The 16003-nt window shown below is 32.9% G+C and overlaps 1 protein-coding gene across 6 annotated transcripts in view; it reads left to right on the top strand.

Annotated features, from left to right (window-relative positions):
* The window catches only part of RPS6KA6 (ribosomal protein S6 kinase A6), a 146386-nt gene that overhangs the window by 55923 nt on the left and 74460 nt on the right, over window positions 1–16003 (top strand). For 4 of the 6 annotated variants that reach the window (XM_036841133.1, XM_036841134.1, XM_036841132.1 and 1 more), the window contains 4 exons: window positions 1580–1696; window positions 8607–8688; window positions 9360–9440; window positions 12655–12734. In XM_036841133.1, the coding sequence (XP_036697028.1) occupies window positions 1580–1696; window positions 8607–8688; window positions 9360–9440; window positions 12655–12734 (360 nt within the window). Of the gene's footprint in view, window positions 1–1579; window positions 1697–7521; window positions 8689–9359; window positions 9441–12654; window positions 12735–16003 lie in introns of those variants that run through there. The other 2 variants (XM_036841136.1, XM_036841137.1) reach the window with 2 other exon arrangements.

The raw sequence follows: 16003 nt of genomic DNA, 5'->3' as shown, positions 1-16003 counted from the left end.
AGTAGAGTGGTTTGTGATTTGGCCAAGGCTGCTTAGCTTATGCATGGGAGAACTAAGAGGAAAACTTAGGCTGTGACTCTTCCGTCAGTGTTCTATACACTGGCGAAAACTTCCAGTAAGTATGTTTTTGTTATATTCCATTCTTTGAAGACTATTACTATGTTCATAATATGTGGTATAAAATCAGTTAACATAATATTAATGAGTATACAATTTGATGTTGCTTTTGGTGTACATGTATTGCAAAAGTGCATAAAGATATGCCATACTTTAATATAATTCCAAAATGTCAGCTACAGAACATACGTATTTGCATTAATAAAGGTCCTTGACTTTTTACAAAAGACTCCTTGAAAAGGGAAACTCACTCTCATAGCTACTTAAAAGAGTCCAGTGAAATACTATTTTGATGTATAAGAAACATCCATGGACATATTTTCAGAACAGATACTTCATTTCTGACTGATTAGTGGTTCTTAATACCTAAAGCTAAAACTCCTCTGCTGGATACCTTCTTTGAGAGTAAATGTCTGACTACTTATGTAACATGACAGTTATTTTAGCTGCCATGAAGCCAGCTTACTTGGGACCATGCTCTTGCCCAGTTTGACCACAGTCACCATTGATTAATCAGTTAATTAAAGGGTGAATGGATTGGGAACATTCTTGCCATCCAGACCAGAATTGATATGATATAATGGAAAGCTACCAAGATTTCTAGACATCATGATTAACTAGTCACGTGAACTTAAACTCTGTGGGTCTCAGTTTTCTCCCCTATACAGTCAGAAGGTTGGATAATATATCCCAGCTTTTGTTATTTTGTGATATATAATATATTTGAGGGTTTTTTTTTTCATCCTAGCTACTGTGCTAGGGACTAGAGTTACAGTTCACCTGAGTGTAGTCTTGATATAGAGTCCTGTATGAAGGAGCAGAAACACTTCCAAGTGACTTCCTTCTGCCTGACCCAGGTGGTAGGAAATCTGCCATATCATTTATATATAAAGTTTCGATAAAAGTAGGCTCATGGCCTGGAAACATATGTTTGGGCTTTGCAGATTTTGTTTTTCTGTGCTAGTTTCTTTTTCATTGATATGGCTAGCTGGACATTTAAATATTCATATATTACTGACTACTTAAAATGGTATAGTGAAATACTATTTAAAAGAACTCTTGAGGTTCACATTTTTTGTCATGTCCCACAATTTACAAGGTTTTATCTATCTCTTGACTTTTTCTGCATCTACCTCATAAGTCATACTCCATTGAGGGTCTTAAGACTCTTTTAGTTGTTGATGTTTTTCTTCTGTCTCTACCTAGTTGGAACAGAAGCTGAAGCATAGATTTTACATGCTTCTGTTTACATGAAATTATATAATAGGGGTGGTGGTGGTGATGGTCTATCTCTATGTGTTAGAAAACCCAGGAAATGGGGATGCTAGTAGCCCATAAAACTCTGTGCTAGATTGAAGGAGTTAGATATTAAATTATTTCTGTTGTGATTTCTGGTTCTAAATGGAGCTAATCATAAGATGTTGTAAGTATATTTGAGTATTGCTTGGATTTCTTTTTTCAGGATGAAGGAGTTGTTAAAGAAATCCCTATTACTCATCACGTTAAGGAAGGATATGAGAAAGCAGATCCTGCACAATTTGAGTTGCTCAAAGTTCTTGGTCAGGGATCCTTTGGAAAGGTAATGAATGCCTTTTTCCCCATTTGTTTTTCTTCTAAACATTTAGCAAAAAAGTGTACACATAGGTAGAAATCTGATAAATGTGCTGTTTCCAAATTGTCAAAGGATACACACAAAGGCAGCTCTAATTTTACTCCTTTTTATTTCTGTTGTATTTTTAGTTCAATTTCTTTATATTTCTCTGTAATAATAAAGGTTTTCTAATCCCCTGGGATCACTGATATCTCTAGGACAAAGTATAGCATGCTATTTATTAGCTGCCTAAATCAAGAAAGTTTGAATTTTGTAAAAGAGATCTTGTTTCTCTGTTCACATGCTGGCATGACCTTAGCTTTCTTTCTTGGTGATTTCATCTGTATTCCTTAGCTCTATCACAGAAGTCAGAATGTATGTATCAATTCATGTATTGAATGCATGAATTAATCTATCATCTTTTAAAGCAAATATGTGTGTAAAATACAGCTATGGTAAGTACTGGGTGATATATGGATTATGTGAAACTCCTGCCTTCAAAGGGCTTAAATTTCAAGGGAAAAAACAAAATTGAGGAAGATAAACTCTGACACTCATTATTAAAATTGGTTATTAAGTGCTTAATGGTATATGATTCTTGGAAAAGAAGTATGTAGGTCTGATTCCTGACTTTTGTATACCTAACATCTAAGACATGAAGAATATTGCATACACATATTAAGTAACAGCCTTTAGGAAACAGCAACAACAGCAATTTAAGGGGAGGAAGTTAATGAGAAACTACTAATTTCAGGGTGGCTGAGATTTAGTTTCAAAGGGGAAAGTAAGGAAGTTGAGCATTGCTTATTTATTATGCTCTGAAACATTTTAAAAGAAAGACATTTATTGAACGCCTGGTTTGTGTATAACACTTTAAAAAACAGCATTGGTTAATATAAAGTAGGCATAATTGTCTTAAAGTAATCTGATACCTGTGTGGTATAGAATACAACATGTAAAATATAGAGAAACATTTTCAGGACACAAAAAGTACAAACTAAGGTGGATTATGGTTTGGCGGTGAATTGGTACAGGAGGTATATGATGACAAGGAGATAGGATTTGAATAGTTGTGCTAGGGAGAGTAAAACTAGAAGGAGCTTTCAATAGATTGTATGTGTGGGGGGTGTATTTATAGAACTGACCTGTAGAGTAGGCATGTGCATTTCGGACACCTTTATTTTTTAAAGTTACTAAAAGTACAGTATTTTAAAAAAATATTTTACATTATATTTTATGATGTTAATTTTAGAACAGAGATGAAGTTCTTTTACATCCCCAATATATAGATGCTTACATAGCGACTTAAATAAAATATCACCAGGCAATCATTTCAAGACATTAAAAGTATTTGTTGTGTCATTTGATATATATAAATTTATTCATATGTGTATTTATTTATATCCAGCTTTGTTCCAGAAAGGATTTAAGGCTTTCATAGATGAATACTAAATAAAATAAAATTTAAAATAAGTGGGGAAGATGATGGAAGCAGAAAAATTAGAGCAGGAAAGATGAGATGAAGCCAGGAATAAACTCTGTTGTTCACAGATGCATGGTATAAGGGCCTAGAAATGGGGCAAAAGTGAAGACAAATATTTTGGCAGCCATTATAAAGAGGCTGAAACATTTAATTGTATGATTATTGACAGTATCTTTAAGAAACAGGTCAAACAGACCAGAGAAATTTTTCTTATGGGGCTTCATGAAGAAAATACAGTATAACGTAATAAAATGTCTTCAGTAACATCTTCACATTAATTATAGCAACACGCTGACAAGATGTCAATGCAGTCCTTAAAAAATTCAGGGAACACTCAGCTTTGTACAGGAACTTTGGTTTAACAAGGATATCATAGAAGCCTTTTAAAAATTCCTAATACTAAAATACAGAATAGTGATCCTTGTGCAGTTCATCAACCAAAGAAATATTAAGGAGGTGGCTTATTTTTTTCTTCCTAGGATGTGAACATACTTGCTTGTCAGTATTACGTCATTTGCGTAGGCATTGTGTGGGTGGGACTTGTTATATGCTGAACCTATTCAGGAATTTGGCCAAGGCTGTGAATCAGATAAGTGTAGGAGCAATTCCAAGAAACTTTGGGCTGCAGTCTTATTTATAAGTTTTTCTGTGAAAGTCCCATTGTTAAAATGCAATAAATGGAATTTTAACCTATATAATGCTTTGTGACATTGAACGTCTATATAGTCTATTTAATCGGGAAAAAATCCTACGAAAATCAGTTGTAAAATTGTACTTTAAGGAAGCATGCATTATCATAAAAGATGCATATAAAATTCTGTACTAAGCACATCAAGTAATGTGTGAATTGAAATGAAGTATACCAAACAACTTACATTACTTATTTTAAAACACAATAAAATAAAACACTTGAAAACATGTTTGACACTGTCAGACTAGCCTTTCATATATTTCACATGTCAAATCATATTTATACAAAGCATACATACATTTTAACATTCATGCTTCATATTTTTTTTGCTTTTGTGATAGTAAAGCCTTTAAATATAGGGCTTAAAAATGGATTTTTGAAAATATCAAACCCTTGCCCTCCTTAGTAATTGATTAGCTATCAAGAGATAGTTTTAAAAATATATGTTTACAACTTAAAATTTCTTGCAAATGGTCCTTTCTCTTCAATCAGTGTTAAAGCTGTGCAGTTCTGCAGTTCACTTCAGCAAACACTTCTTAACGGAAAATATAAAAGTCCATATGACAGAGAGAAAAGTATATTGGAGTAATTCACTCATTCATTTCTCTTCTGAACAATTTCTGAGAATTGGATTAGGGTGACTGAAAAGAAACCTCTCTGATCAGGAGAGAGATGTTTTTAGAAACAGTAGTTTGAAGTCATGCAGCTTCTTCTGTAGTTGATCATGGGAAGAGAGCAGAGTGAGATGATGTTTTCTTATGCTAGGAAAGTTCACTCATTAGACCTGAAAAGAACAAATCAGGTAATGAACAAATAAACAGTTACATCTCTAGACTGTGAATGATGGCTTCTATTAGATGCCATATTGAGATACTAGTGAGTGTTTTAAGAGATAGGGGAAAAGTGGCTGCTTTGTGTGTCTTTTTTAAAGCCTAGACTTTTTCTTTCTTCTTTAATTGCCTCTTTTTACCCTCTGTATTCCATTCATTTCAACTCCACTAAAGGCTGTGTTCTAGAACAGTGGTTCTCAAAGTGGGTCTTACTACCCCTGGATATCCACAGGACACTTTCAGGGGGTTCTCAAGGTCAAGACTGTTTTATAATACTAAGATATTATTTGTAAAACTTTTGGCACTTTGGCACAGTCAAGGAAGTGATTTTAAACTACATCAGTAATCATATTCTTCACTGTCACCCACTTACAGTTAAAAAAAATGTGTTTTACTTAAGAATGTCCTCGATGAGGTTTTAACAGTGATTACATTTATCAAGTATCAGCCCTTGAGTACACATCTTTTTAATATTGTGGAATGAAATTGAGAAGTACACAAAGTACTTTAGCTGCATACCAAAAGAGTATGATTGTCTCAAGACAGAGCACTTTTGCAAGTTTTTGAGTTGTGAGCTAAATTAGACACTTTTTTCATGGAAAAGCATTTTTACTTGAAAGAATGATCGACAAACTATGGTTACTTAAACTTGGGTATTTGGTAGATGTTTTCTCAAAAATGAATGGAGCGAACCTGTTATTTCATGGAAAACAACTGATAATATTTTTGTTAATGATAAAATTTGAGCTTTGAAGCAAAAAATTAGAATTTTGGAAAATTTTTATTTGCCACTGTGGGCTCAACTCTTCTCAATACTCAAAAGACTTTCCTGATGAGATTGCTACTGTCAACATTTGGAAGATCTGCATAACTCAGTGAACCAATGTTTTTGAGTTGACCAACACATGATGTTATCAAATCAGACATCAGTACAAAATCCATTCAAAGTGTCAGGTAGACCATGGATTATTATGTAAAAGAATATGGACAGTTAATTGATGTGGTTTCAGATTTTTCATTGCAACTAATCTTTAAGAAACTGCCACTTGTCAAATTCTTGTGTCGTATCAAAGAAGAATAACCACAATAATATGGAAAGGCTATTAAAATAGTACTCCCTTTTCCAAATACATATCTGCGTGAGGCCTGATTTTCTTCTTATAATTTAAGCAAAACAACTTAATTGCAACAGATTGAATGTAGAAGCAGATATGAGAATCCAACTGTCTTCTGTTAAGCCAGATATTAGAGACTTGCAAAAATGTAGATCAGTGTCAATCTTCTCATTGATTTTTTTGTTTTGGAAAAAATATAGTTATCTTTATAAAAATATTTATATTCACATATAACAGGTATTTATTATTTTTAATGAATCAATACATAGTTAATTTTTTTCTGTTTTAATTTCTAATATAGTAAATATCAATAGATATAACCCACAAAAACAAAAGTACTTTGGAGTCATCAGTAATTTTTAGGATTGTAAAAGAATTCTTTTTTTTTATTATGTGTATCATCTTTAAGGTTTTTATTTTATTTTTTTAATATTTATTGGAGTATAGCTGCTTTGCAATGTTATGTTAGTTTCTACTGTACAGCACAGTAAAAGAATTCTTGAGACCAAAAATATTGAGAATTGCTTTCTTGGAAGAGACTGAGAAAGATAGTTCTCCTACTTGTGGTGTAGTCAACACTCACGAAATGACTTGACTTCTTTGTTGTCAACATCTTGGTCACATGATATCGATTAGGAAAGAGGAAACTGTTTATCTACCTTTATTTGCCCATGTCAGTAAAATTGAATGGAAACTTTAAGTCTGGTGCTTAGGGTTAATGACATTTGCTTAGCTTTGAAGCTTTTGTGTGTGTGTGTGTGTGTGTGTGTGTGCGTGTGTTATGGCAATTAATTTAGTCTGCTGTTTAAAAAACTGATATAGACTGAAATCAGCTATACAAATACATACAAGTCCACTTGTTTGCCAACAGCAGAAAACTTGAAAAACACAGATAAGAAAATGTGCATCTGGGGTCATAGCTTCTTTAGCTTACTCAATAAGTTTTATATGACATTTAGAACCCCATGGTAATCTAGTTTGTGTGTGTATTCTCTCTAACCCAGATTGAATATATTCTTCTGTGATTAAAAAGCCTGATTTAAAACTGTTCATTTATAAAATACTAATTTTATTTTCTAGTGAATCTTCTTTATAAAGGAGACCGAGGGTAGGCTATAGGTGTGTTAAATTTGACATTCTGTTCCATTGCTTACTATTTTCATCAGTGAAAAACCATGGATTTTTAGGACTATCCTCTCCAAGTTTAAATGCACTAAAAATAACTCCATGGAATGAAGCTACTGAAATCTTCCATGGCAATGCACACTTCCTTGGGGTTCTACATTGTTTGGGGAGATCTTGTTGGAGTTCAGAGTAGATATTAGACAAGAAAGTAACATAGGGTAGTAGTTTTGTTAGTTCTTTCAGTACAGAAATGTTTATGGTGATATGCAAAATTTACAATTTGGTTCAAGCCCTGAAATTTTCTTTTCTCCAAAGATAGTTTTATGTTGCAAAACCCAGCCATCTGTTAGTATGTGAATTCTCTTGATTAGTCTACTCCAAGTGTGGTATGAACTGTTACTGGCTTACTGTAAGACATGTTCAAAAACTGAGAGTAAGCATTTAGCAACTTTTACAGAAATTTGACAAAGTAATTTTATGTGTAGAATCTATTAGTATAAAAAGGGATTGTATTTTATGACATTTAAATTTCAATTTTCTAAATAATTCATTTTGATTATATTTTATAGAAGTATGGTCTGCAATGGACTTGGAGAAAAGGGGGAAAAAAAGACTGGTTGGTCTACACAGAAAGTGTGAGAAGCACTACACTAGATGAGTATGAAAACTGTAAACCTGAAATGGTCCTTGAGTTTAGGTCTGATATAAAGAATAGGAGAAGCAGAGATTAAATGAAGTAAGGATTCCACCCCCTCACCTTCCCAGTTGGCTGATACATAATTATCACATAAAATATTTGGATTAAAGGGTTTTAAGCTCTACCTTAGGAAAGAGGCAAGACAAAAAATTAATTAAAAGCTCTCCCATCTGCAGTTTTGTGTGAACAAGTTAGTTACTTGACCACATTTTAAAGTTAAGCAACACTTGAATAGAACTTGTTAGAGTTGAGGATGGCAGGTAAGGCAGTGAACACGTTTTACTAAATAATTAAACAAATTGAAACAACCCTTTACTAATAAATAACTCATAAAACTGTAATGTACTCATATTTATCTTCATAACTGAGGCTTTTTAAAACTTAGCTTTTAATGAGTCATAATCCTGGTTTGAAAATATGAGATATTATTACTTAAGCTTACTTGGTAGCTTTAAATAATTTAACTTCCATTTCTTTATTGAAATATTTGCCATCTTTATTCTTTTTCTTGGCAGACAGATAAGAATTGCCTCTGATTTCTTATTAGAAAATAAAATACCTGGTAACTTCTAAAATGGACCAATAGGGAAGTAGAAATGAAGGTATCAAATTAATGGTCATCACATTTGTTTGCTCCTTATTAAGGTAACAAAAAGGAGCTTGGGTCTTATAAGGAGCTCCCTTAGCTCAAATTGTCTTTCGTTATATTATTTATCTCTTACATCAGAAACTTCTCAAATGTTCTTTAAAATTTTCTTTTCCACAGTAGGATGTATGGGAGTGTGATTCACTAAGTGAATGAAAATGAGAAAATATTAACCAAGTATAATTTATAGGGAAAGGTATATCTATAAAATTAGAGAAAATGCAAGGCCATATGTATGTGCTAATGTATATGTTTAGCAGCAATGGCTTGGTATGTGAATTTCACTGTTTTAATTTTAATTCTCCTATTAGGTTTTTCTTGTTAGAAAGAAGACTGGTCCTGATGCTGGACAGCTCTATGCAATGAAGGTGTTAAAAAAAGCTTCTTTAAAAGGTAGAAAATTAGAAAGCTTATTAAAATAGATTTGGTAAAGCTTTTTTTAAGAAATATGCTGTGTACTGCTTATATAAGATGAGTAGATTTAGTTTCCTTTTAACATTAGTAATTGTTACAGATTTCTAGTGGTAAGTGATATTTCTAGGTTTGATATTGGCACATACCCTAATTTAGTGAGAGTGTACCCTGGTAAAAATTTAATGGGATAAAAAGTGACATGTTTTATTTAAAGTGAACTTATTTTATTAAACTATATTCTTTTATTTCAAGATTCTTATTTTTTTCTGTCTATCTGTGTTGGTATTGCATATTGAGAGAGCACAGCCACCTGCATACACTTATATACACTGTCTTCCAGGCTGTGATAACAACAACACTGTGCTCAGTTTTAATCAATAAACTCATTTGAACAATTGGAGACTAATATATAATAAATGCTTATTCACCAAATAACTTTGTGTCTCTTTAAAGACCCATCTCTAGATCTAAACTGAATTTGTTAGCTTTCTGAGAATATGGTAATTACTGTCTAGGAATATAGACTGCAAATTTGGGCACTTATAAAGTTACGTGTTATATTTCCATATTTTTGTTTGGTGAATTACTGATGGGATCCCTACTGAAATTATATACGAGAGCAATATATTCTACCCTTCTGTAATTTTTAGTTCGAGACAGAGTTCGGACAAAGATGGAGAGGGATATACTGGTGGAAGTAAATCATCCATTTATTGTCAAATTGCACTATGGTATGTAATCTTTTTTTAAAAAAATTATGGAATTAGAGAACTAAGATTTCATTTCAGACAGTAATATAACAGGAGATAAATACTTCAAACAGGAAATGAATATGGAATGATTTAATACATTCAACTATGTAAAATGTGTTTATCTGAAATAAGAATTAATATCTAGCTTTTAGTTGTATTTCCTGTATTTGTTGGTTAACTTGTCTAAGGTAACAAGATAGTGTCTTCTGATTACTTGTCTAGTAGTATTTCTGTACTAGGGTATACCTCCAGGGATCTTAGGCTATAAACTACTGTGATAATTTCTTCAAAACATTTTTGTGTTTGGAAGGGCTCCTCTTACATGTTCATAATGAGCATATTAATCTTACTTCCTCATTCTGTTGAAGAGGACCATATGGTATATTAGTCTATTTGAGTTATTTTTTCTTATGTTTGGCAGGAGAGGAATACCAGTGAGAAGCAATAGGTACAATGGAAAGAACATGAATTTGGAGTCAGACAGTTCTGAGGTTTCTTTTTTTTTAATTGCTATATAGTTGACTTACAGTATTATATAAGTTTCAGGTGTACAATATAGTGATTCACAATTTTAAGGTTATATCACATTTATATTTACTATAAAATATTGGCTATAATCCTTGTGTTGTACTATATATCCTTGTAGCTTATTTATTTTATACATAGTAGTTTGTACCTCTTAATCCCCTACCCCTATCTTGCCCCTTCCCCCTCCCTCTCCCCATTGGTAACCACTAGTTTGTTCTCTATATCTATGAGTCTGTTTCTTTTTTGTTATATTCACTAGTTTGTTTTATTTTTTAGATTCCATATAGAAGTGATATCATACAATATTTGTCTTTGATTTTCACTAAGCATAATATTCTCTATGTCCATCCATGTTGTTGAAAATGGCAATATTTCATTCTTTTTTATGGCTGAGTAATATTCTTCTGTGTGTGTGTGTGTGTGTGTGTGTGTGTGTGTGTGTGTACACCACATCTTTTTTATCCATTCACCTGTTGATAGACACTTAGGTTGCTTCCTTATCTTGGCTATTGTAAAAAATGCTGCTGTGAACATTGGGGTGCATATATTTTTTGTGGTAATATTTTCATTTTCTTCAGATATATACCCAGGAGTGGAATCGCTGGATCGTATGATAGTTATATTTTTATTTTTTTGATGAACCTCCATACTGTTTTCCACAGTGGCTGCACCAACTTACATTCCTTCTGACAGTGTATGAGAGTTCCCTTTTCTCTACATCTTCTCCAACATTTGTTATTTGTAGACTTTTTGATGATAGCCATTCTGACAGGTGTGAGGTGATACGTCATCTTTGTTTTGATATGGGGTATTGATACTCTGATGATTAGTGATGTTGAGCATCTTTTCATGTGCCAGTTGGCTATCTGTATATCTTCTTTGGAAAAATGTCTATTCAGGTGTTCTGCCCACTTTTTAATTGGGTTGTTTGTTTTTCTGATGATGAGATATATGAGCTATTTATATATTTTGGATATTAATTCCTTATTGGTCATATCATTTGCAAATATTTTCTCCCATTCAGTAGGTTTGTTCATTTCATTGATGGTTTCCTTTGCTGTGAAAAAGCTTTTAATTTTAATTAGGTCCCATTTGCTTATTTTTGCTTTTGTTTCCATTGCCTGAGGAGACAGATCCAAAAAACACATTGCTACGATTTATGTCAGCGTATTCTGCCTGTGTTCTCTTCTAGGAGTTTTATGGTTTAGGTCTTTAATACATTTTGAGTTTATTTTTTTATGTGGTGTTAGAGAATGTTCTAATTTCATTCTTTTACATGCACCTGTCCAGTTTTCCCAGCACCACTTATTGAAGAGACTGTCTTTTCTCCATTGTATATTCTTGCCTCCTTTGTCGTAGATTAATTGACCATAAGTGCATGGGTTTATTTCTGTGCTCTCTATTCTGTTCCATTGATCTATATGGCTCTTTTTGTGTCAGTACCATACTGTTTTGATTTTTGTAGATTTTAGCATGGTCTAAAAGTCAGGGAGTGTGATGCCTCTAGCTTTGTTCTTCTTTTCCATTATTGTTTTGGCTATTTGGGGTCTTTTGTGTTTCCATACAAATTCTAAAATTATTTGTGCTATTTCTGTGAAAAATGCCATTGGTATTTTGATAGTGATTGCATTGAATCTGTAGATTGCTTTGGGTCACCAATATTAATTCTTCCAATCCATGCAGTTCTGAGTTTTAATCATGGCTCCATTGCTAGTTTAATGTATGCATGAGATTGTGACATTTGGCTTCCCTGGAGAATTCAAAGGCATATACATTATTAAATCACTGATCCAATCTACTATGTCACTCTCAATTTTTGAAATTTAAAAATACAGCAGCTATTGATTTTATTCTTAGGTAATTTTGACAAATAATGCATTATAGTATGTACCCAACTCTCTCTGTAAAAATCCTTCTAGAATTTTCCACCCATTATTGTTTTATTCCCCATTACCCTAATGGAATGAGAGTAGTAGTAGTATCTAAAGATCTCCTTCCTTGAACCTCTAGGATATCATTAGATTAATCACTAAACACCAGTTGTGTTCAAAACATTCTATTCAATTCAGTGGGTTCTAGAGGTGAAATAATCTCTGATCTCAAGAAATTTATAATCTATAGGGAACACAGAAATGTAAGACCAATTAATTGTATAAATCAACATGGATTAAGTACCATAAGAGAGACATAAATAAAGTGCAATGAGATCTCAAAAGTAGTAACAAGTAATTCTGATGGGGGAGAGGTTAAGGATGCTATAGGGAAATGTGAAAAGAGGGAAATCCTTAATAGAAGAAAGCTAAATAGAGGGGGTGACATTTTTGTTGAGCTTGACAGAATTAGTAGATTTTCAGTAGGTGGGGAAGTAGAGTTCAGGCAATTGCAGTAGAACATGGTGCTCCATAAATCAGGAAAACGATGGTGGTACAAGTTTCTGTATAAAGCTACATCCAAGGTTGATTATGTTCTGGGAAGGGGTTTATAGCTTTTTCAACACTAGTTTTAATTTTGAGATAATGTTATCCAATCATGGACCATGTGAGTAAATGCTTAATTGCTTTATAGTGTTCAATAATAAAATTCTAAACATATATATTAATTAAAAACTATGCTAAGCTTTGTAAGCCTTAAAAATTATTATTACTACATTCTAATTTCTAATTAGCCTTTCAGACTGAAGGGAAGCTGTATTTAATACTGGATTTTCTCAGGGGAGGAGATGTCTTCACAAGATTATCCAAAGAGGTGAGTATTTGTAAATTTTTGCTATATTTTATTGAAACAAAACTAAGAATAATTGTTTTTGTTCTTTTGCTAATTACTTTTTTTCCTACGGAAATTTTAAATAATTATTCTTTTTTTGTTACATAGTATTTAGTGAATGTGCCAGTTAATGGCATTTTCTGTCTGCCTGTCATTTAGGTCATCTCAATGAGTTACTCATTTTTCTCTTAGGCACAAGATCAGTATAAATAACTGGATGAAGCAGATAGGGGCTACCAAGGACTTTGGCTACTCAAGCTACCAAAATGCCTCTGGGAGTAGTGTTTAATTTATTCATGTTTAAAACAGCTTTATGGAGGTACAGTTGACGTACACTAAACTGCACATATTAAAGTACATGCTTTGATAGATTTTGACATTTGTATAAACTTGTGAAACCATCAGCACAATCAAAATAATTAGTTTATTCATCATCCCCAACAGTTTTCTTATGCCCTTTTTTTTTTTAAATGTAGTAGCTTAAGACACAACAATTTATTATTTCTAATGAGTCTACAGGTCAGCTGAGTGGTTTTTTTTTTTTTAGAAAGCTATGGGTGGAATCTGGCGATTTTAATTTATTTTTATTTATTTATTTTTGGCTGTGTTGGGTCTTCGTTTCTGTGCAAGGGCTTTCTCTAGTTGCGGCGAGCGGGGGCCACTCTTCATCGCGGTGCGCGGGCCTCTCACTATCGTGGCCTCTCTTGTTGCAGAGCACAGGCTCCAGACGCGCAGGCTCAGTAGTTTTGGCTCACGGGCCCAGCTGCTCCGCGGCACGCGGGATCCTCCCAGACCAGGGCTCGAACCCGTGTCCCCTGCATTAGCAGGCAGATTCTCAACCACTGCGCCACCAGGGAAGCCCCCTTATGCCCTTTTTTAATGCTTCCCTCCTGCCCGACCCCTACTGAATCTGCTTTCTGTCACTGTTTGGTTTGTATGTTCTAGGACTTTATATAAATGGAATCATATAGTATGTATTCTTTTTTTGGTCTGGCTTTTAAACTCAGCATAATTATTTTGAGATCCATCCAAGTTGTTGCATGTATCAGTAGTTCATTTTTATTGCTGAGTGGTATTCCACTGTATGGATACACAATGATTTGTCTGTTCATTCACTTGTTGATGGATATGTGTGTTTTTTGCAATTTTTGGATATTACTAATAAAGCTGCTACAAACATTCATGTACAAGTGATTGTATGGACATGTGTTTGTTCTTCATGGTTAAATACCTAAGAATATAATGACTGGGTTATATAGTCTGTCTATATTTTAACATTTTAGAGACACTGTCAAACTGTTTTCCAAAGAAAACTGTTATATAATTTGTTATATAATTTTTTACATTCCCACCAGCAGTATATGAGAGTTTCAGTTGCTCCATATCCTTACCAACATTTGGTATGGTCAGTCTTGTTTTAATTTTGAACATCTGGTAAGTGTGTAGTGATACCATATTGTGGTTTTGAATTGCATTACCCTAATGACTAATGATGTTAAGCATCTCTTCATGTGCTTATTTGACATATATCTATCTTTTTTGATAAAATGTCTGTTTAAATCTTTGGCCCATTTTTTATTGGGTAATTTTCTTACTGAATTTTGAGTCTTTATATATTTTGGATGGTAAGTCCTTTATCATGTATGTTTGAAAGTATTTTCTTCTGGTCTATGACTTGTCTTTTCATACTCTTTACAGTGTCTTTCAAAAAGCAGAAGTTCTTAATCTTGATGAAGTCTGATTTATAATTTTTTTTCCTTTTATGAATTGTGTTTTTTGGTGTCCTGTTTAAGGAATATTTGCCTAATCCTAGGTCACAAAGATTTTCTCTTATGTTTTCTAGAAGTTTTGTAGTTTTTGGTTTTACATTTATGTTTATAATCAATTTTGAGTTCATTTTCATATATGGTGATAAATATGTGTTGAAGTCCTTTTTTTCGTATATAGATATCTCATTGTTTTAGCATCATCATTGGAGAAGACTGTGCTTTCTCCACTCAATTACCTTGCATTTTTTTTTTTACCTTGCATTTTTTGTTGAAAATCGATTGACCGTATATGTGAAGATCTATTTGTAGACACTGTTCTGTTCTGTTGATCTGTTTGTCTGTCTTTATGCCAATACAACACTTTCTTGATTACTGTACTTTTATAATATGTCTTAAAGTCAGATAGTGCAAATCCTTGAGCTTTGCTCTTCTTTTTCAAAGTTGTTTTGCCTCTTCTAGGTCCTTTGCATTTCCATATCAATTTAAAAATCAGCTTTTCACTTTCTACAGAAAAGCCTGCTGGGATTTTGATTGGGATTGTATTGAATCTGTAGTTCAATTTGCAGATAATTGACATTTTCACAATATTGAGTCTTCCAATCCATGAACATAGTATCTCTCTCCATTTATTTAAGTCTTCTGTAATTTCTCTCTGCAAGGTCTTGTCATTTTCAGTGTACAGGTCTTGCATGTCTTTTGTCAGATTTATCTCTAAGTATTTTCTTTTTAAAAAAATGCCATTGTAACTGGAATTACTTTCTTAATTTTATTTTCAAATTGGATGGAAATATGATTACTATTTTTGTATATTGGACTTTGTATCCCACAGTATAACTAAACTTACTGATTTTATCTAGCAGCTTTTTGGTAGACTACAAATAGAACTTTCTGTTGGTAATCTGCACATAAGGAGTTTTACTTCTTCTTTTCCATTATGGACATCATTTATTTGTCTTTGTTACACTGGCTTGATCCTCCAGATCAGTGTTGAAAAGTATTGGTAAGAGCAGACATTCTTGCCTTATTTCTGATTTTAGGGGGGAAAGCATATTTTCACCATAAATTACAAAGTTAAGTATAGGTCTTTTTTGCATGTTCTTTATCAGGTTGAGAAAGTTCCCTTCTATTACTAGTTTGTTGAGTTTGTATCAGGAATGTATGTTAGATTTTGTCAAACTTTGTTTTTTTGCAGTTATTGAGATGATGATCATGTTTTTTTCTTCTTTAATCTTTTAATATGGTGAATTACATTGATTGATTGTCAAATGTTGAAGCAGCCTTGCATCTGTGGATGAACCCCATGTAGTCATGATGTATTATCATTTTTGCATATTATTGGACGTTATTTACTAAAAGTTTGTTAAGAATTTTTGCATCTATTTTCATGAGAGATATTTGACTGTAGTTTTCTTTATTGTTTATATCTAATTTTGGTGTCTGAGCAATTCTGGTTTCATAGAATGAGTTGGGTAGAATTTTCTC

Source organism: Balaenoptera musculus, chromosome X, assembly GCF_009873245.2.
Source record: "Balaenoptera musculus isolate JJ_BM4_2016_0621 chromosome X, mBalMus1.pri.v3, whole genome shotgun sequence".
NCBI lineage: Eukaryota > Metazoa > Chordata > Mammalia > Artiodactyla > Balaenopteridae > Balaenoptera > Balaenoptera musculus.
This window is presented reverse-complemented; position numbering and strand designations above follow the sequence as displayed.